General features: G+C 58.4%; 1 protein-coding gene across 5 annotated transcripts in view; it reads right to left on the bottom strand.

Moving 5' to 3' along the window:
* RARG (retinoic acid receptor gamma) overlaps window positions 1–21,927 on the bottom strand; it is an 82,954-nt gene that overhangs the window by 12,911 nt on the left and 48,116 nt on the right. The window contains exon 1 of one of the 5 annotated variants that reach the window (XM_039514805.1): window positions 16,272–16,614. The exons of the other annotated variants lie outside the window; for them this stretch is intronic. Within the exon in view, the coding sequence (XP_039370739.1) occupies window positions 16,272–16,422 (151 nt within the window). The 5' untranslated portion in view covers window positions 16,423–16,614. Of the gene's footprint in view, window positions 1–16,271; window positions 16,615–21,927 lie in introns of those variants that run through there. 5 annotated transcript variants of the gene reach the window in all.

Consider the following 21,927-nt stretch of genomic DNA (forward strand, 5'->3'; position numbering starts at 1 on the left):
CCTGGATATCAGCTCCGCATCTACCACCTGTCTAATTCCTCTTGCTCCCAGGATGCTGGCTCTGGCTTTTCCCCAGCTCCTCACCCAACACCCCGTCCTTGCCCAGCGCTGGGAGCGTGCAGCCGGGCTAGAGATGGCGTAGGTGGCACATACACTCCTGGGATCCCCTCTTCTCTCGCCACCACCCTCAGCAGGGTGCACCACAAGGGGCACACCCTCGCTTGCCTCACTTCTCCCAGCCCCACTTAGTGCTGCCAGGAAGGCACAGCTGCCCCCGAGCTGGGCCCTGCTGCCATGGACTGTGCTGGTCCCATGCAGGGCACAGATGGCATGGGCAGGGGAGCAGCGTCCTCTGCTGGCACTTGCTGCACAGAAACCTTTGCAAGCTCAAGCAGAAATCCTCAGCGGCCAGGAACCGGAGATGGCAAAGCGACACTCCAACACCACCACTAGCATTGGTGACCCTGTGCAGCGTGCGCAGCACCTTGCACACCAGGGCCCCGATCATGGCATGACGGTAGCAGCGGCTATAATACTGGGGTGTGGATCTCAGGGCCTCGTTGATTAGCTTCCCATTGCGGGAGAAAGCAGTAACACAGAGAACTGGGTACTTTACTTGATGCAACTTGCATATGCTCCCTTCGCCAGGCCTGGAACAGAGGCGGTCACAAACGGCACACAAGCAATCCCCTCTGTAATAAATCTCAGCCCCAACCCCAAAGCCCAGTTCCCAGGGAGCAAGTCTGCCTCAAGAATAATTAACCCTGGTTAGAGAAATTAGGGCAGGGAGCAAACTGGGGGCCTAGATTGAGGGTTTTCATGGGCTCCCGGACGTCATGGTGGCCACCCCAGCCCCTCCAGGTCCCACTCACTCTCCTGCCCCCCATGCGTGTGCGCAGTTCACAGGGAATGACACATGGAGGCAGAAACATCAGCACCCACACACACATACAATATTTCCATTGTCGGGAGCACTAGCCCTCAACACCACCCCAGTTCTGCCATCCCTGGGCACGGCTGAGCCTGGAATAGCACAGAGAGCAGACTCAGCTGCAGGGTGTGGGGTGCTGCCTCTGCCATCTGTGGCCAGGGGGCAGCCCCCTTGCACCCTGGGTGCAAACTGTCTCTTGCTGCTTGCAACAGCTCCCTGGTGGGTGCATGTACATCCCCCCAAAAAACTAAACAATAGGGTGTCTCTTCCAAGGCGGAGCACTGCCCACAGGCTAAGAACTAGCACAACTATGCAACAGCACCACCTGGTGACTCCCACCGGAACAGCAATAAGGAACAGGCCTCAGTTTCTTTCTGCCCCAGCTTCTGCCAAACAGAACTAGGGCCTCCCGCCAAAACCTCAGCTCTGGGCCCCCAAGATCCATGGGGGCTCAGATCTAGGGGCAAAGCTGGCGGCTGGCCCCATGGACCGAACCAATGCCCCTACATCTAATTGCCTGAAAACACTCGGGGTCCCACACTCCATGCCCCTCTCCCGCACCCCTTGATCTCATGGGGGGGGGCAGCCTTTTGCCCTGGCTGATGCATGGGGGAGCTCCTGACTCCAGCATCCCTGTCCCTTCCCCCCAAGGGAGACAATCTCATCTCCATGACAGACAGGCCAAGTGGACAATTAGAGGCTCATGAATTTTAACCCTCTGCATTTTTTCCCTGCTTTACAATAAGACAATAGGGGATTTGAGACCTCACCCTGTGACTCCCCTCCCGCCTGGGAGATCAGCAGAGAGACAAAGGAGGGGAGGGTAAGGTGATTATATCTCAATTGCAGCCTTTTATTTACCTGAAAGTAACCCATAAACACACAGGGAGGCGCCTTAGTGTATCTCTACATCAGTGGAGTTGATTGTGTGTCTGCAAGAGAGTGTGTCTGTGTGGATCATGTTTGTGTGGGTGCAGAAATGGGACAGCGTGTGTGTGCTTGATTGAGTGTGCGTGTGCACAGCCCCCCGGTGAGAATGTTTGGCTTTAATTCTGGGTGCATAGTCCCAGGTGAGCACGTCTCGATTTGATTCTGGGTGTGCACAGTCCCTGCTTTCATGCATGTATCACCCACTTTACAGGAACATCTCAGGACTGCTACAGGACTTCTGCCCCCCTCCCACCAGTGTAGGCTGCTCACCCCCCTCAAAGCTCCGTCTTCCCCACCAGCAGCCCCAGCCCCCAGAGATCTGTCTCCATGGGACAGGGAAGGCCCCTCCTTCACCAACATCTGACCCATGGGACCCAACTCCTGCCTAGAAACCCAACCCATGCAATATTCCAGAAGCCACCCGCAGGCCCCTGGGGCAGGGACAGTGCTCAGCTGACCCCAGGAATTAGAGTGCTAGAGGGCAGATGCCTTGGGGTCCGGGTGGGGTTAGACAGCAGTTCCCAGGCTACATGGGGGGCAAAGGGAGTGGGGAAATCCAATGTGAACTGGATCTCGCCCCATGGAGGCCTGGGTGAGCCCCCCACCCCCCGCCTCCTCCTCTTGGTCTTGCTATGAAGACTGGGGACTGAGAGCTTGGACTGCACTGGCCACGTGGCTTCCAGTGGGTCCAAGGCTGAGCTGCAGACAGAGGTCACCAACCCACAGATCAGAGCCCTCCTGCCCCCAGCTGCCATCTCTTGCTCAGCAGGCAAGAGCAGGGTGTGGGGCTGGACTCCTAGTGATCATTACAACCCCCCGCCCCAGCCCTTGAAGTGTGTGGACGAGGCCTGGCCCCCCACCCCAGGGATGGATTCAAAGCCACTGTAGTGTCACCCTGGCCCCCATCTTCTGGCTGAGACACCAGCACCGGGAAGCAGGTCTCCGGGAAGCAGGGGCCCAGTCCTGCTGAAAGGTGCTGGGGAAGGGCCCCGTTCCCCAGGGACACGGCTGGATTCTAAGGGGGCCCCCTGAGGCAATGAGTCCATCCCGTCCTTGCCCCCAAATCCATTCCCACAAACCAACCAGGATCAGCCTAGTCTGCCCAATCCCATGAGCCATCAGAGCTGGCAGAGATACCCAGGCCTGGCCGTGGGCAACAGAGAGGGCTGGTCCCCAGGGAGGGGCACCCCTATGGAAATCCAGTCTAGGAGCTCCCTAATCCCTTTCCCCAGTACCGCTCCCCTGCACACCAGTCCCCCCAAAATACTGTCCCCCGACCCAGCTCCCCTCGATACTGCTCCTCCCAGATATCACTCCCCAGTACCGTCCCCCGCATACCGGTCTCCCCAAATACCATCCCCGACACAGCTCCCCTAGCTACTGCTCCTCCCAGAGATCACCCCCCAGTGACACCCCCTGCATACCAGTCCTCCCAAAATACCGTCCCCCAACACAGCTCTGCTCCTCCCAGATATCTCCGCCCCCGCCCCAGACAAAATAAACCCCTTCCCCAGCAGGCTTGGCAGAACCGGCTCACCCATTTCATCAACAACTGACTGAGCCACAAAATTCCTGGCCTCCCGATTGCATTTTACAGCCTGCTTCCTTCCTGCCTGGAGCAGCAGAGTGGTAGAGTGGTGGGAGAGGGTGTGTGAGAAAGAAAGAAAGAAAGAAAGGTGGAGAGAGAGGGAGATGTCTTTCCAACTGATTGCTCGGAGGAGCCCTCCTAAACCAGGGTGATGCTCAAACCCCACAGCCACAGCCAGGGCCCCCCAGCCGCCCTGTGGCTGCAGCCCTCCGAAGCCAGGCTGACAAGGCTACAGCATGATTAGCAGAGATAAACCCGGAGCCCTGCAACAGGTGGGAGCAGAGGGGAGGAAATAAATCCAGCGTCAGGACAGTTTGCGCTGTGTCCAGGGCCTCCCACCTCTGCAGAGAGGGGAAGAGCCGGGCGGGCCATAAATCCCCCCTGCACCGCCAGCCGTCTGATGCTCCGCGCCTTTCATCACAGCTCGAACAAACCCACACATGTTCCCGGCCCTTGCTGGGGGCCACTCTGCCTCCAAGCAGGTGGAATAGGGCTGCCAGCTCACAGCGCTAGCTCATCTCAGGCCCGGGGCTAGAGATGGGGGGCAGGATCCCCATTGCTCGGAGGACTTCCAGCCCACCAGACTCACGGCACCGAGAAGCAGCAGGTGGAGTCCTGGCTGCTGGGTTCTAATCCCGGATCTTGGGTGGGGAGTATGGCCTAGTGGATTCCTGGATTCTAACCAAAGATCTCGGGGGAGAACACGGCCTACCTAGTGTGTGGAGCCCAAGGCTGGGCTCCAGGCCTCCTGGGTTCTGATTCCAGATTTGGGTGAGCCGTGTGGCAATGGGAGAACACAGTTGGGACTTGTGAATCTAGGCAAGTGTATCTGCTAGGTAAAGCAGGGGCCAGGGAATAAGGACTTCCAGGCTCTAGTCTGATCTCTCGGAGGGAGTAGGGTGGTTAAAGAACCCAGGAGTCCTGACTCACTCTATTTCCAGCTGTCACTGACTCTCTGTGTGATCCTAGGCAAACCACTACATCCCCGAAGTATAATACGATTAACATGAAGTTCTCTGCCAGTGTCTGTTATTAGACAGAGTCAAAACTACATCCACTGATCCAAACACATGCCTCCCCTCCCCGCAATGCTGGGAGCAGGGACCATCTCTGATTCCACAAGACTTTCCTCCGAGAGGACCTGTTACAACCACAAGCAATCCTTAGATGCAGCCACCTCTGGGGAGGAACACAGTAGCTGGTTACCAGCAGTGCTGCGTGATGATTTTAGTGAGGGACCGTGCAGGAGAATCTCTTCTCGTTGGAGTGATTGCCCAAGCGGGGATCTGGTCACCAAGCCCTTGGATTAAGACCCTTCATCTCAGGGGCAGGGCACAGGGGAGATTTTAATGAGCAATGCCCAGACGTAAGCTGGGAGACTCACTCTGACCCGTGTGTATGTTATACCTCACAGTGCTAGAAAAGGAGCAGCTCTTCCTGCAGCCGGCACCACCAAACCCAACACGCTGGCTGGCGGTGGTGTGGGGGGGTGTTTCCTTCAGCTATTTATTGCTATTTACCAAAGGCAACTTTGGTCTATAAAGAAAGCCCCAGGGATCCTGTTCCACTGACATAAATGGGGAAAAGTCCAGGAGGGGAAGAGAGGTACGTATGTGGAGGGGGGAGAAAGAGACAGTTGGGTGCGTCAGATAGATAGATAGATAGATAGATAGATAGATAGATAGATAGATAGATAGATAAACTTGCGAGCAGCGGTCTGAGCCCATACAGTTGCCGTTGTGTTAATGTCAAATCCAAGGCCTTGTCTACAGGGCAAAACAGCACCCGATTAAAAGATGTAAATTGAAACCGATTTAGGCTTTGTCTACACAAACGAGATTTTCTCAGTATGACTGAAAGCACCGGTAACGCTACCCTGGTCTAGCACCCCAAACCCCACCCCCGAGGAACTCCTGGCCTTGATCCACACTAGGAAGTTGTAGTGGTTGAATCCTACCGGTCTAGTTAAAGCAGAATAACCACACACCCACACCCACACCCTGGGCCGGCACAATGATCCCAGTACAAATGGGCTCATTCCCAGCTGGGAAGGGGAATATATACCAGCATAACTGCATCCGCCCGAGGGGCTGTACTGGTATCACTGTCAGTAAAAAATCAGCCCTCCAACCAACACAGTTATACGGGTACAAACACGGTGCACCGAGCAGGCATCCGCCCAGCCGGTCAGACTGATTTCATATAGCTGGTCTATCTTTCCTGTGTAGACAAGGTCTCAGATTAAGAGCAGTTTACTGCAGTTTAGCTTAAATAGGTTCAAAACCAAAAACTTGGGAAGTTATGAGATAAGCTAAGGGATGGGGGGATTATCCCAGTCTAACACCCGATATAACTGATGTCGCTTTGGAAGTGATTTAAACTGAGTCAGAGAAAAGCCACAGGCTACGTCTACACTATGGGCAGTCCAGTGGCCCAGCTGCAGTGATGCTGCTGTAGCCCCACAGCGTAGATGCTTCCTACATCGACAGAAGGGTTACTCTGTTGAGGGAGGGACCTGCTTCCCTGAACGACGGTGGGCTGCCAACCCCCCAGGACTGTCCGGGAGTCTCCAGGAATTAAAGGTGAATCTTTCATTTAAAGATTATGTCATGGGATGAAACCTCCAGGAATTCGTCCAACCAAGATTGGCAACCCTAAGCTCCCTGCGCTGCGGTGGCTAGGTCAGGAGAATTCTCCTAGCCACCAGGGACTAGGTTGACTTAACTACAGGCTCCGGGGGAGGGAGGGGGTGAAGGTTTCCACACTGAGCGATGTAGCTAGGTTGATCTATATGTCAAAGGTAGACCATGCCTAAGAGCGTCAACATAGGGGGTTAAACTGGGGTAGCCAGAGCCCTTTATCTCAGGATGATGATTGAGTATAACTTCCCACATGAAGGAAATTTCCCCAAACAGTTCGCTCCTTGATAGGGAATAAACAAAAATCTAGTAGCAGTGTCTCTCCTTCTCTAGGGCTTCCAAATAGATGCTAGCTCCTGCTTCCCTGACAGACAACAGCACTTTACATTTCTATGGAGACTCTCAGCAGCCCCTCAGTTCTTTATCACCTCCTCAGCCCCCAGAAGCAGTATCTGAGACAATCAGCTGTTGGAGGGGAGAGAGATCCTGATCTGAATTAAATTAGCTGTTACCACTTAAGAAAGAGATCGGGTAGTGCTTATGAATAGTTCTCTGCAGCAGTAGTCAGGAACCATTAGGAAAGAGATAGAGAAAATATCATAATGCCACTATATAAATCCCTGGTGCACCCACATCTTGACTACTGTGTGCAGTGCTGGTCACCCCATCTCAAAAAAGGTAAATTAGAATTGGGAAAAGTACAGAGAAGGCCAACAAAAACGATTAGGGGGATGGAACAGCTTCTATCTGAGGAGAGATTTAAAAAACTTGGGAGTGTTCAACTTGGAAAAGAGACGACTGAGGGGGGATGTGATAAAATCAGGAACGGTGTGGAGAAAGTGAATAAGGACGTGGTATTTACCCTTCACATAACACAGAAAACAGGGCTCAGCCGATAAAATTAACAGGCAGCAGGTTGCAGACAAACATAAAGAAGCACTTCTTCACACAATGCCGTTAACCTGTGGAACTCATTGCCAGGGATATTGTGGAGGCCAAAAGTATAACGGGGTTCAAAAAAGAATTAGCTAAGTGGATGGAGGACAGGTCCATCAACGGCTATTAGCCAAGAGGGTCAGGCTCACAATCCCATGATCTGGGTGTCCCTAAACCTCTGTTGGCCAGATGCTGGGACTGGACAACAGAGGATGGATCATTTGATCATGTCCTGTGCTGTTCAGTCCCTCTGAAGCATCCGGCTCTGGCCGCTGTGGATACTAGGTTAGACGGACCATTGGTCTGACCCAGTATGGCCGTTCTTATGTGCTTATGAATGACCCAGCCCAGTGAGGTGTAATGGGGACCACAACGGGACTTGTGGGCCATCAGTCCTAGATGGGGCCCTGCTGTGAGGAGTATAAAGGGGATTTTGTACTGAGGCGGCTGGACACAGATAAGACCCCGGGGTTCTCTCTGGGTCTGTCTACACGGCAGCTGCTACAGCCGCACAGCTACGCTGCTGCAAATGTGCCACCGAAGCTCTGTGATGTAGACACTTCCTACGTTGTTAGGTTGACTGAACTACAGAACTTAGGCCATGAAATTCTTCACAGTCCTGAGCAATGTTGCTAGCTGGGTTGACCAGGCCTCTGGCTCGCTACCTCTCAGCCTGGGCTCTCCTAGCATGCAGCTTCTGCTGGCCAAAACATGCCAGGGCCGCCTGGGGGGTTGGGGGGGAAGTGGGGCAATTTGGCCCAGGCCCCGGGCCCTGCAGGGGCCCCCACGAGAGTTTTTGGCTGGTCTTCGGCGGCAGGCCCTTCAGTGCTGCCGTACACACCCAGGGCGAGTGAAGGACCCACTGCCAAAGACCCGGAGCTCCTTACGCTCCGGGTCTTCAGCGGCAATTTGGCAGTGAGGGCTCCTTCTGCTCCGGGTCTTCGGTGGAAGTTCGGCGGCGGGTCCTTCACTCACCAAAGTGCCCCGAAGACCTGCTGCCAAAGTGCCCCAAAGACCCGGAGCGGAAGGACCGCTGCCGCCGAAGACCCCAGGCCCTGAAATATGCTTTTGCCAGTATAGGAATAATAAGGCAAAATGAAGCCATGCGGTGCTTTCCCGGTACAGGAATACCTATGCACTGATATGTGGAGGCAGCCTACAGTTGCGCTGCCAGAAGTCTGTAGTGCACTCTGGCCTAAGCTACCCCTACCTAAGCACTCTGACACCAGTATAAGCGTGTCTACACTGGGGCTTAAGAAATGTCATTAAAAATCACCCCCCTCTCCAACGCTGCTGCAGAGGCAAAGGTTTTCGGTCAGAGCCGGCCCTGGGCTGCTCCGTGGCACCGCATGGTCTCCCTGAGACGTGGGCTTCGCCCGGGGGCGTGTAACGGCACGTGGCCCACGGAGCAGATGCCCCAGTGTTTTCAATCCGAACCGCTCTGGTACACGATGGAAGATGCTCTCATCCCCCCCCCGCCCAGGATCGTTCCTGTGTCTCTGCAGCAGCTGGATAAAAGGCCTGGTTGCTGTTCAAACACCGTGGCGGTGGTTAAAGCAGGGCCGGGCAGCGTCAGGGAGTCAAAGCGTGGCGCAGGGGCTTTGCATTCCCATCAGGTGGCTGCCGCATGCCAGCAGGTGCAGCGAGCAGCAACCTGCCAGAGTGATTAATAACACTGATCCTTTGCCCTTTGATCTGAAAGCGCTCCGCGGACACTTGTTAATTAAGCCTCAGGGAGGCAGAGCGGGGGTTTGCTAGAGGAGGAAACTGAGGCGCAGCGCAGGGAAGTGACTGGCTTAAGATCACACAGCTAATACATGCAGCAGCCGGGAAGAGAACCCAGGAGTCCTGATTCCCAGTGCCCATCTGTAATCCCAAAGATCACACAGGACCCAAAGCTGAGAATAGAATCCAGGAGGCCTGACTCCCTTCCCCTGCTCTGCCCACTGATATCAAACCTCCCAGAGCTGGGGAGGGAACCCAGTCCCCTGCCTCCCAATGTCTGTGCTCACTGGGCCAGGAGGGGAAGGGCAATTCCTCTGCCAAAGGGGAGTGTTCATGGTGGTTCTAGTGGAGCTCAGTGCTCCACCAACCAGCCTCAAGTTCAGATGCAAAAACCAGATCCAGGCAAAAGCTTAGGCTGGGCAAAGTTAGGGAGGGTAAAGCAATGGGGTAGTATGGCCTAATGGCTATAGCACTAGACCGGGAGTCAGGATGGCCCTAAGCTCTCGTCCCAGCTTTGCTGTGTGACCTTGAGTAAGTCACTTCCCTGTGCCTCGGTTTCCACAGCTATGCAATGGGGATAATATACTGATCTCCTTTGTGAAACAATTTAAAATCTGTTTATTCTACTCTGGATGATCAAAGCGCCAGCCCTGGATTTGGCCCAAGCAACAGGGTGGGTGACCAAGGGGTGCACCCCTGCACCCCAGCTCCCAATACATGGATAGCAAAGGGGAGAGGGGCAATCCTGTCCCATACACCCCATTATATTTCAACCCCTCTCCCCACACACAGACTCAGCTCTGGGGCCCTTTGTGGTCCCTCCCCCTGGCACTGCAAGGGGCTCAGCAATGGCATGGGCCCCCAGACAGCACTCTCCCAATTGCACCTCCTCACCCTACGGATCAGCTGGCCCCTCCCCAACCGTATTGTTGATATTACTGAGACTGGTGCCCTTGTGCCAGGTGCTGCGCAGACACAGAGTGAGAGCCAGCCCTTGCCCCCAAAGAGTTCACAGTCTAGACGGAGGGTGGGGGGGAAACTGAGGCACGGAGACTTGCCCAAGGTGAGTGGCAGAGCTGGGAATAGAATCCTAGTGTCCGGATTCCCCCGTCACTAAACTGCCCTGCCCTACCCGCCTCCTAGTGACCAGGCGGCCAAGTCCCAAGGTCAGTAACTGACCTAGCACGGCCAGGGGCTTCGTTTCCCCTTAGCGGGGAGTGAGGACTTTGGGATCTGGATGTGGAGAAGAGCCCCTTGGTCCTGTCTAGTGCAGCCCTCCCAGCCAGGGCAGGGTGGGTCCCTACTACATCGCTATGACCTAAAGCACCTGGGCTCCTGGCCCTTCCCCTAGGGGGACAGGGAGCCAGCCAGATCCAGCTTCCTGCTGTGGAATGATGGGGCTCCCCGCCCTTCCCCCTGGGGGGAACGATGTGCCTGTCACATCGAAATGGGGCTCCCCGCCTTTCCCCTAGGGGAGAGTCGTTCTCTGGCTGGATCAACCCCCCCTGCCACAACGTTTCTCCACTTTTCCTAATTCCACCTCCTGTAACGCATCCCTCTGCCCCTTGGCATTCACCCCCCGTCCCGCCGCCTACCCCACACATCCAGCCCCCCTCATTGCATGTCCATCCCTTTGGCCCCAGGATCCAGGGCAGAGTGCCACATTTCTCCCCCCACCCCCATCAGCCTTCCTGCCCTCCCGCCCCTCCCCCACCCCTTCCTCCCCATCCATTGGGTGAGAGAGAAAAAGGGGCCCAGCTCCTGGCTTCTTATCAGATCTGGAGCCTGCTGGTAACTTTACAAGAGGCTGGGACAGGCTCCTGGCCCTCTGAGGCCACCAGCTATTGGGCCTGTCATTTCCTGGAGAGAATCACATTACAACCCTAACTTAATCCCTTCCTAATAGCTTCTGTACACAACACGCCAACCCTCCCAGGAGCCCTGGGGGGGGGGGACTTGGGGAGGGGGCTACTTTGGGAAAGGGGTGGCTTGAACCATCCCACCTGCTCCCCTAAATCCTCAACCCCAGAGGGAGAACGCTGGATGCTCCGCTCCCCTGGGGATGCGTGTGGGATGGAGGGGCACACAGCCAAAGGGACAGATCCGTGGAGCCTGTCACCCCATTCCCCAGCGATCCGACAGCCCCACCTGCAGACCCAGCGCCAGGAGCCAGGAAGGGCCCTGGCCCCCGCGCATCCTGGGGCGTAGCACTCAGAGCCGCTGCGGCCCCAGGCTGTTTTACAGGCGCCAACGGGCTCCTGTGACTCAATCTCCTTCCCCCTGGCACCAGCTCGGGCTTGCAATCGTCGCTCCGCCAAAGCCACGTGGGCACCTGACGCACGGCGCACCCCTTCCCCCCCCACCACACACCCCGCTGCCATGGCCCCACTGCCAGCCCGTTCCCATAATGCTGGGTCATTTCCTCTCAGCGCAGCAGGTGCCCCTCCACCACCCACCACGCAGCCAATCAGAGAGGGGCCGGGGGCGGCGTCACCCAGGGCAGGGTCCCTCGCTAGCCAATGGCATCCTGCCCGCCGCCGCATGCCCGCTTCAGAGCGGGCACCAGCAGGAGGGTGTGGGCAGGAGAGCCAGCCACCGGCAGGAAACGCTCCGCGCAGAAGGGGCAGCTGCTGAGCTAACGGGCTGCGCTCTGCAGCCGGCGCAGGCCCCAGCTGGGCCGGAGGGGGCAGGACGACAGGTGCTGTGCCCAGCTCGGCCCTGCCATGTCTCTGCTCCCCCCTCTGCCCTTTGCTGCACCCCAGCTCAGCCCTGCAGCAACCCCTCCTCCCATGCTGCAACCCAGCTCAGCTGCCCGGCATCCCCTCTTCCTTCAGCCCTGCGCTGCTTTCCCATCCTGGGAGGAGCAGCCAGCGACACGCCCCATAGAATCAGGGCCGGCTCCAGGCACCAGCCCAGCAAGCAGGTGCTTGGGGCGGCCAACGGAGAGGGGCGGCACGTCCGGCTCTTCGGCAGCAAGTCCCTCGGTCCCTCTCGGAGCGAAGGACCAGCCGCCGAATTGCTGCCGAAGACTGAAGCGGCGGTGGTAGAGCTGATCGCGATCACGGCTTTCCGCCCCCGCTGCTTGGGGCGGCAAAAACCCTGGAGCCGGTCCTGCATAGAATCCCCCCCTTTACTGAGCAGCCCCCCTCCACCCCCCCATGGCTTTTCCAGCCACCCTGCTTGTGCTGCACCTGCCCTGCATCACTGGCCAGAGGCTCATTGTCACACTCACCCCCATTAGCCCCAGCATCCTCATTCGGTTCTCTGTTGTTAGGGGGAATCCTTCGGGGACTGCCACAGAGGGTCGGATGGGAATTTGGGCTGCCCGACCTGTTCAGTCCTTGGCCTCTCTGCCCACCAGCGGGGCTGCTTAATGCCAGTCGCTGTGGTGGTGTTGGTAGCCCGGGATGTGTGCTCAGATCTGGGCTGTGATTCCCCCTGCAACTTCCACAGGACACCAACCCACCTTGTGGCTTGTGCCTTTTGCTCGCTTCTGGATTCCCACCAGCGATGCCAGCACAGGGCGGCTGCCTATCCCGCTCCTGGACTAGCTGGGGGCATGACGGGCACAAGGGCAGGGGTGGGCTTGCCCTCCAGCAAGGGAATATTTAGGGGCACACACCACTGGTGACTCTTATCTGGGCTCATTTGTGGGCCCCCAGCTCTACCTTTCACCCAGTACACTCCATGCCCGGTTCCCTGATGTCCTGGCACAACCACGCCAGCATCGGCGGCAACCCACGGGGTCAGCTCTCCCGCAGGCCTGGTTCTGATGGCCCAGCCCAGCCCACTTGTTCTTGCTGGGCCCAGCCAAGGTTCCTACTCCCAGTTCTCCCGCTGCCTGACCTGGGGCAGGAAGTTTGGTGGTGGCTGAGATTTTTTTTTTTTTAAAGCCTAAATTGCTGAAATTGAGGAAATTCCTGCCCAAGCTTCGCACAGCTTCAAACAGGCCATTTATAACCGGCCGTAAAATGTTTGCAGCTGGGTCGCTATATAAGCCATTTGTCTCAGTAACTGCATTCCTGACACTTTACAAAGGGAGTAATCCACACACGGCCCCCCTCTCCCCCCTGCACACTCAGACACACACCACAGCCAAACACCCACACATACCCGCAGCCTCAAGCAAAGACACACAGCCCAGCCCGGGGCAGGGCTCACCCAGAACCGCACCCCCACCCCATGCCCGGGCACACCCATGCAAACCGACACAAACACACACAAACAAATGCATGCTCCTCTGCTGTCTAGGAGACACACACACACCCACACCCCTGATCAATCACTACAGCAGCTCTTCCTTGCCCGGGAGGTGCCACAGGCTGCCAGGCTGGGAAGCTCAGTAGCCACTGCTTTTGCCAGCCCAGCCCCAAATTGCCTCCTGCTCCCTTCGACAACAGCCGCTCCGGGGCCACCCTGGTGACCTTGCTCACTGTGGTTTCCACAACATCTGGGTCAGCGGAACAGGGGAGTTGAGGAGAACTACCCCATAAGTTGCCCTCGGGAAGATTGCTGCCAAGGCGGGGGGGGGGGGGGGAAGGAGGGGGGCTGGATGGCAGGAAATCAAAATAGGACTCTTCCCCCTAGGGTCTGAATAGGGCCCTGGGGCCCAGTCACTGATCTCAATGGGGCCATGCTGATTTAAGACCTACATCCACTAGCCTTGTGTACCCTGCTGCCTGAGGGGTGGGGGTGGCCCCTGCTCCCCCAGTGTGCACAGAGCAGGGGCCACCCACTACCCGGCCTGATTGCCCCTGCTATGCCCCTTGTGGGGTGATTGCAGCCAAGCAGAGTGGGAATTCTTGTCTGGCAGCGCCCCGAGCCCGTCCTTCCCAGGTGGGGATGCCAGCTCCAGGGTGGGGACAACCCGGCTGGCCAGGCTCCATTGGGGGATTAGCAGCTAGGCCCTGAGCCAGAGGAGTTGCCGGCCCAGAGATGAGGACAGACAGAGGTGTGTCCTCGCTCAGGAAGAGGAGGGACGAGCAAAGACAGGTTCGGTCCAGAGGCCAGTCCAGCCCAACCTGCAGTCCGGGTGTTGCTTCTCCGAACTACCTGGGGGTCGGCTGTGAAACCTGGGGCAAGGAGATGGGGGATTCTGACATTGGGTTGCCAGCCGGAGCACAGGGGCAGAGAGGTTGCTGGGGTAGAGGGAGGGGTGTTAATTCAACGGGGTGGGGGGGCGCTCATTCCAGGCAAATGAGGTGAATGTTTTATGTGTCACATGGAGCCAGTGCCAAGGAGCGACTCATTACACCAAGGATGGGGAGACCTAGGTTCTGTTCCTAGCTCTGCCAGTGACCTGGTGTGTGACCCTGGGCAAGTTCCTTTGCCTCAGTTTCCCTTCGTCTATGCAGACTGTGAGCTCTTTGGGGCAGGGACTGGCTCTCTTGCAGCACCCGGCACAAAGGGGCCCTGATTTCAGCCAAGGCGTCTAGCTGTTACTATTCTAAACAACCACAGGAACATGCATGTTCCAGGTCCACCCGACCCCGATCCCTGATTCCCACGTGGTGAAAGCAGATGGCAGAGGTAACAAGAAGAGAGCTGGCTCTCCAGGCTGGGTGGGCACTGGGCGAGCACTCTGCCCTGGTTGTTCTCTGGGCACCCTGCACCAGGTCTGGACAGAACCATTCAGGCACATCTGCATGCAGCTGTCCTGCTGTCGCCCAGCCCAGCCCGGCTCCTGGGAGCAGGGACTGCTGGGTCATTTCCCACCCTCCTGCCACAGAGTGGGGAGGAGACCCCAAGCTGGCAGCAGGTGTGGTTTCCCATTCACCTGCAGCTAAAGGTTCCAGTTACAGCTGAAGACCCCCGGCTCAGGCCTTATAGCCAATCGGCATAGCCCAAGCCTACGCTACACCTGGGTCCTGCCCAAGCTAAAAACTCCAGGGGGATGGGTACCCTGTGGAAAACTGAGGCTGAAGAGAGGAGCAAGTCAGGCTAGGATCCGGGAGCAAATGAAGGAGAGAAAGGAAAAGCAGTCACCCTGCTCCCCCCACGCATGCACATCCCCCACAGTGTTTTGGGGTGTCTTTAGCACCTGGCTCTGAATGCCAGACAGGTCTTGGCTTTGCAATGGATTCCTAGTCTACAAAAACCCACCTGGATGGGAACTTTGGGGGGGTGGCGTGTTAGGGATCCGTCCAGGCCTCGACCTGCTTCCCAGGCCCAGGGTGCTAAGGAAGGGTTCCGTGGAGCGGGGAGTTAGCGAGACAGGAGCAGCCTTGGCAGGGAAAAGCTTGGCAGAGTGGGGTGGGGACAGCTCTGAAATGAAACCACTGGAAAGGGGGGTGGGGGGCTGAGATGGAGGAGAGAAAAGGTCAGATTGACTTGGGGGGATGCCCCACCTCATCCCTATGCCCATCTCTGCCCCGCTAGGTGCCCAGGGCTGCGCCGGGGCGTTCTCCCTGCCCTACAACCGGCTGCTGAAAACAGCCTGTTCCTCAACTTGTAAACAGAAGTGGTGGCTGCCAAAGGCGGAGAGATTTGGCTGCCACTCAAAGGGAGCCTGTAGGCTGAGAGCAGCCAGGGGGTCCTGGGGATGGAAGATTCCTCCCCCCCCCCCCATTTACTAGTTCCACCCCCCTTCCCTGCTCCTGGCTCTGCCGGTGTGTGTGTGTGTGTGGGGGGGGGGTTACAGGTGGGGTGCTAGACGCAATGCTGTGCCCCCTACACCTCCGGCCACAGGGCTCCTCTCCCAGCACTTCTCCAATCCCTCATCCTGTTTGCACGGCTCGGTGGATCGCCGCCAAATTTCCATATTTAAAAGAAAGAAACAAAAAAAAATTCCCTGGCTCTGGCCAGTGAGGCTGGAAGAAATGACCCCTCCTGCCCTGCTCGCCGCCCCCCTCCGCACCTTACTGAGCTCCCCACCCCCTGCTCGAGGTCCCCTGGGATTGGCTTCAAAGCGCACCCTCATCTGGTCCTCATTTTCCTGCCCTCCGGGGCTTTTCAGTAACGCGCTAAAGACAAAGGGGGACTGGAAAGGGGCACGCGCCCCCCAACCCCAGCCAAACAAGACGGAGGACCCCAGGGCCCCTGAAACTGAGCCACGTTGTCCCCCCCCCCACTGCACCCCACCCCACGAGCAGGGTAAAGCGGAGAGAGGCCACGGATGGAGGATGAGGGTGGGGGGTGAACCCCCGCCCCCCTCCAAAAACACTTCTCATCAAACTTCCCCCCGCGTAAAGTTCTAAAGCAGGAAACGAGCGAAGCGAAGAGCCGGGGCCAGACCGCGGGCGCGAAGTGGGGTTTCTGCTTCCCCCCACTCGCGTAACAACCCACGCACACGCGCATGTATAACCCCCCTCCCTGCCCCGGGCAGGGGGTGGCACACGACCCCCGCCACACTGGCACAGCGAAGCGCTCAGCCACCGGGCGTGCGCCCCTTCCCCACGGAAACACCCACCCACGGCCCAGCCCCACGCGTGGCAACCCATCCATCCCCGGCGCCACATCAGTCAAGCCGCGGCCCACCCCCCCAACCCCTCCCTTCCCCGCGGAGGAACCGGGGTCCACCTACATTGCAGGCTGGCCGGCTGGGGCCAGCCGAACGGATCCAGCGCCCCGAAACAGGGGCTGATGCTCGCCTTGCGCAGCATGCAGGAGCCTTGGTTGGTGACATCGAAGAGCTGCCGCGGAGCCACAGCGAACGCCTCCATGCAGTCGTACATCGCGGCGGGGAGGGGGGTGATTAGGGGGTTCAGAGGGGGTGGGGGGAGGGAATCCCTGCTGCGCCCCCTCCCCCACAAAACCACAGGGGGAGAGAGCCACACTTCGGCGGGAGGGCGGGTTTGGGGGGGGGGCGCCGGGTCAACTGAGACCTCCCCAAAAAACACGCCCGGCACTGGCTTGTGGTGCGGCGCTGGACGCGCCTTGGGTGAGTCCCAGCGGCTAGTGCTGGGTACCTATTGGAAAAGCAAACGCCTCGGAGCTGGGGGCGGGGCTTGGGACAGAGTGGGCGGGGCTATAAAGTGGAGGGCACACCTACACCCACACACGGGCTTTCGGACACACACACGTGCACAAGCTGCAGCCCCACACACACCCACAAGTCTCTCTCTCTCACACACACACACAGTCACACATTCTTACTGCCACTCAGAAAAGGGCTCACACACATAATGTCACAAATGCACACCATAGGGACACACACAGAGTCTCTCACCTCCTTCCACCCTCACACAAGGTCTAAACCACACACATATAGTCAGTCACACACAACAGCACCCACAGTTACACACTCAGTCTGACACACAAAGTGTTTTGCAGTGTCACATGCACACACAGGCTCCTACACAGTGTCAGTGTCACACGCAGCCTCAGTTTGTCATACGCAGTTTCAGTGTCAGTGTCACACACACACACAGTCTGTGTCATATGCACACACGGTCTGGCAGTCTCACATGCGCAGTGTCTCGGTGTCACGCACAGTTTCGTGTTCTCACGCAGTGTCACCCGCAAACAGTCTCACTGTCTCGGTGTCAGGCAGGCTCACACAATGTCACGCTGTCACAGTCTCTCACACACACAGTCTCACTATCGTGCACACACAGTCTCACGCCGTCTCTCTCACACTCACAGTCTCACACCAAGTCTCACAGGCTTGCACACACTGTCTCACATGTGCACAGTCTCATAGACACCCCGACACCCATCCACACGCGGCGTGTTTGTTTCCGTACACACCCTCTCCACTGCTCGTGGGCAACAGGGGCTGTGGGTGGCAAAGCCTTGACACCAGGGATGCATTGGCACATCTCCTTGTGCCAACCTGCCTGCCCCCACAAGCTGCCCGCACAGCCCCATCTCGCCCCCACCCCCACCCTTGGGTAGGGCGCAGTGATACATTCCTGTGGCTTGAAAGTCTCCATTTCCTTTCAATCTCAGATGCCTCTCAGTAAAAATAAGATCCGCCCTCACCCCACACACACACCCTGCCTGGGCTGGCCCAGCCTCCCTCCTCCCCCCTCTGCTGCCTGGGCAGGCCTGGCCTTCCCCCTCCACAGCCTAAGCAAGGCCAAGCCGAGCCATCCTCCTCTTCCAGCCCCTCCCTCTGCTGCCTGGCCTCCCCTCCTCTGCTTCCTGGGCTGGCCCAGCCTCCCTCCTCTGCTCGATGCTGTGCAGGCTGCCTGGGCCCAGCCTCCTGCTCCACTGCCTCCCCCCAACCTCCCATCTCCCCTGCCTGGGCAGACCCAGCCTCCCCCCTCTGTTACCTGGCCTGGCCTGGCCTCCTCCCCCGCCCCCCATTCAGCTCTGACCTGGCTCTCACCAGCCTTCCCTACTCTACTACCTGGACCATCCCAGCTCCCCCCAGGCTTCTCCCTCCACTAGCTGGGCTGGTCTCCTCCCAGGCTGCCTGGGCTGGTTTCCCCCTCAGTGTCCCCCCCCACTGGCTGGGCTGCCCTCCCCCCATCTCCCCTCATGCTGGCTGGGCTGCCCTCTTCCCTCCCCCCCAGCCTCCTCCCCACTGGCTACGCCGGCTCCCCCCCAGCCTCCTCCCTCACTGGCTGGGCTGCCTTCCCCCCCCTGCTAGGGCAGCTTCCCCCACAACCTCCTCCCCATTGGCTGGGCTGCCCTCCCCCCATCTCCCCGCATGCTGGCTGGGCTGCCCTCCTCCCCACTGGCTACGCCGGCGCTGGACTCCCCCCCCAGCCTCCTCCCTCACTGGCTACGCTGGCTCCCCCCCAGCCTCCTCCCCACTGGCTACGCTGGCTCCCCCCCAGCCTCCTCCCTCACTGGCTGGGCTGCCCTCCCCGCTAGGGCAGCTTCCCCCAACCTCCTCCCCACTGGCTACGCCCACCAGCATCCTCCCACTGGCTGGGCTGCCCTCCCCAGGCAGCTTCCCCCAACCTCCTCTCCACTGGCTGGGCTGAAGCTCCCACCTCCTCCCTCCACTGGCTGGCCTGCCCTCCCCATCTCCCCTCACACTGGCTCACACTGGCCCCACTGGCTGGGCTGGCCCTCCCCAGTCTTCCTCCTGGCTGGGCTGGCTTCCCCAGCTTCCCCTTCGCTGGCTGGGCCAGCCTGGCTCCCAGCTCACTCACTGGCTGGGCCAGCCTGCCCCCCCCCCCCGCAGCTCCCCTCCCTTTCCTTCCAGCGCAGAGGCAGAGCAGCGAGCTCTGCTTGAACTCTCCGAGAACCCCCTTTGGGTACAGTAACCTTCAACTGACCCAGCTCCATGTCAACCCTTCCCTTCCCTGCCTGCAGCGCACGGCACAGATCCGATGAGGAGCCGCCAGGACACAGCGGGCTCCCGCCCGCTCCGACTGAGCCCCCCCACCCTGCCCCCCAGGCCTCTGCCACTGTTACCCCCTGACCCAGGACAGGGGCGACCTTCCCAGCCCGCACGCCCCTTCCCCAGACACGTCTCCCATCTGGAGGGGCCAGTTTGGGATGCGGGACTCAGGGGTGTCTGGAGCTGAGGGTTAGCTCCAGCTTCGTAGCTTGAGGCTCCGGGTCCCTGGGGGGGTGGACTATGTTGGCGGAGCTGGTTTGAAACACAGTTTTCAGCCAAGACCTAGTCAGGGCGCTGGGGGTTTCAACATGAAATGGCTGGGCCCCAGTACCCCTGCTGCCCCCTGCAAAGAGGGGAAAGGGGGATTCACAGCGGTTGTGGGGGGGCTGTGGCCCCGAGCCTCTGGAGGGGCAGCCACGTGGCTCCACAGGCAGCTTCAGCAATTTATAGTTGCCTGGAAAAAATAAACCGTCAGCGAGAGCGAGAGACGGACCCGCCCTGGGAGCTGGCCACTGAGCCAGAAGCAGGGGCCAGAGCCCAGTGCCTCCTGCCAGGGGGTGACCATGTGTGTGTGCGGGAGGCCCAGGGGGGCAGATCTGCTCTACACATCCTGTGGATCTCCTAGAGCAGAAACTGCTGGGAGATTTGGGATCAGGCGTCCCACTCCCCGCTCCATGGGGGCATTAGTACTCTCTGCCCCTCCAAAACTGCCCCCCATCAGAGCATCAACTCCCCTCCCCCCTAATCTCCTGGGGGGAACCTCCTGTACTCCCCACATCAGATCACCCATGGCAGAGCACCCACAACTCCAGTTGGCAGCAGGGCAAGTCTGAATGGAGGGGCAGTATTCACCCCCACCCCCAGCTTTAAATCCTCAATACACCCTGAACTGGCAAATGATGTATAAAGTGACGCACGCATTGCGGCTGTAGAGAGGTGGTGTGTGTGTGTGTGGGGGGGGGGATACAGGTACACACACACTGACCCGTGCCATGGCGGACCCCTGGGTGGGGCATGCCACGTCGGGACTGACGTGCTGCAGGGCCCGAAAGGGTTTTTCTTTCCTTCTTCCCTTTCGCATGCGTTTGCTGAAATCCAAAAGGTCCCAATTAGCCTGACCCGCCTGCCCGGTAATTAAAACCAGAAGCCGCTCGGCACAAACCCTGGCTCTGTGGAAGGCCTGAGCGTGGAGGCGCGGGCTCCCGCTCCTCTCCCAGACTCACACAGACTCGATTAAGCCTCGCAGACATTCCCTCACTCCCTGGGCGCAGAACTCACCCGCTCAAACTCTCGAAGCAGCCCCACATCAAGGGGGCCTGTGCCAGCTAACAGTGAGGGGGTGGGTTGGAAGGAGCCCTCAGACTGAGATGGGCCCCTCCCAGCTCACCCCAGTGGGGGCTGATGGGAATGGAACGGAGCGAATAATTTGCACGGAATCTAGAAAATTTTGCCCCATGGCTGTATGGGCCGGTGGGTTTCTGTCATTCACATTGCTTACTTGTGAGTGTCACGGGGCGCACTGGGACGTGCGATTGCACGAGTCACTGTTATTCCAGAGGCTCCAGCATCAGCAGGAAGGGAATGAGCAGGAAGCATTTTGGTTTAATCATCCTAACACATGCTCAGGGAGATTTTTTGCTCCATTGTTCACTATATTCACACTTGTGTCAGTGTGGCATCACATGGAGCGTGTGTCAGTGTAGCACACGCATGTTGGTGTGGTGCGTGTGTCTGCATGTTCATGTTGGTGCATGTGTTCTTGAGTCAACATGATGCCCGGGTGTGACGCTTGTATCACTGCACACGTGTTTGCATGTGGCTTCATCACGTACGGGCTTCTGTCAATGCAACGCACATGTGTATGTCATGTCAGTGTGGCACATGGAGACACATGTCTGTGCATGTGTATGACATATGCAGACATGTGTGATGTCCATCTGTCCATGCTTGTGTGGGTGTGATAGGATCGTGTCTGTGTGTGCATGTTCAGTACAGTGTGACACGCGTGTCCTACTGCTGTGTACTTCTGTCAGTGTCCACGTGGGTGTGCTGCTGTTGCCATGGCTCTTCTGAGTGCACCCATCTGTTCAACACGTGTGTCATTGCCTTCATGCTTACATCACCATGGTACGTGCTTGCCTTGGGCTGGCATGCATAGGCATGTATGACGTGTGGGCCCATGTGCTGTGCATGTGTTTGGGCTGCAGAAACACATATGTTCCTCTCAGCCTAGTGCGTGTATGCGGGGCTAGGCGCCATGTCCGCATGCAGGCCCACATGTGTGCGTGTCACGCCGTCGCATGTGTGGCATGTGCAAGTGCATGTGATGTCTGTGGCATGTGGTTGCGTGCAATATCTGTGCACACCCTTGTGGTGCGTGCGTGTGGTGTGTGCAGCCGTGTGTGTGATGTCTGTTTTGGGGGGGAGGGGTCGAGCTTGTGTTTCTGGGGCAGCAAAGACTCTAGCTCCTGCTTCCATTCAGGCCCCTACAGTTTCATGGCTCAATTCTGGAGCCCCCAGGCCCGCTCACACCCCACCCCGACAGCCCCTGCATAAGGTCAGGTGACATCCCTCGACTCAACCCCCCCCCGACTGCTCAGCCTCATCCCCCTCTGCTAGTCACTCCCCACCCAACCGCTGCCAATGAACTGAGACCCCCCCAACCCGTGTGCTTCTTGACTGCTCCATGCAGAGCCCCCGATAGGAAGGGCCAGGGCTGCCTAGTAACAACCCTAGTGACTCTGAAAGATGGAGGCGAGCTGGGCTGGGGGGAGGGCAGAGGCCTACAAGAAGCCTTCCCCCTTTTCCACCCCCACCCCCCCGCCCAGCTGCAGGCAGCACAGGGACCAGACCCCCCTGCCCCCAACTGTGGCAATTAAAACTATTAGCCTTCTAATGTTTCACGAGAACCAGATGTGCCTGGGCTAGCCTTTGTGGGGGT

The sequence above is a fragment of the Mauremys reevesii genome, linkage group 25, assembly GCF_016161935.1.
Source record: "Mauremys reevesii isolate NIE-2019 linkage group 25, ASM1616193v1, whole genome shotgun sequence".
In the NCBI taxonomy this organism is placed as follows: Eukaryota; Metazoa; Chordata; order Testudines; family Geoemydidae; genus Mauremys; species Mauremys reevesii.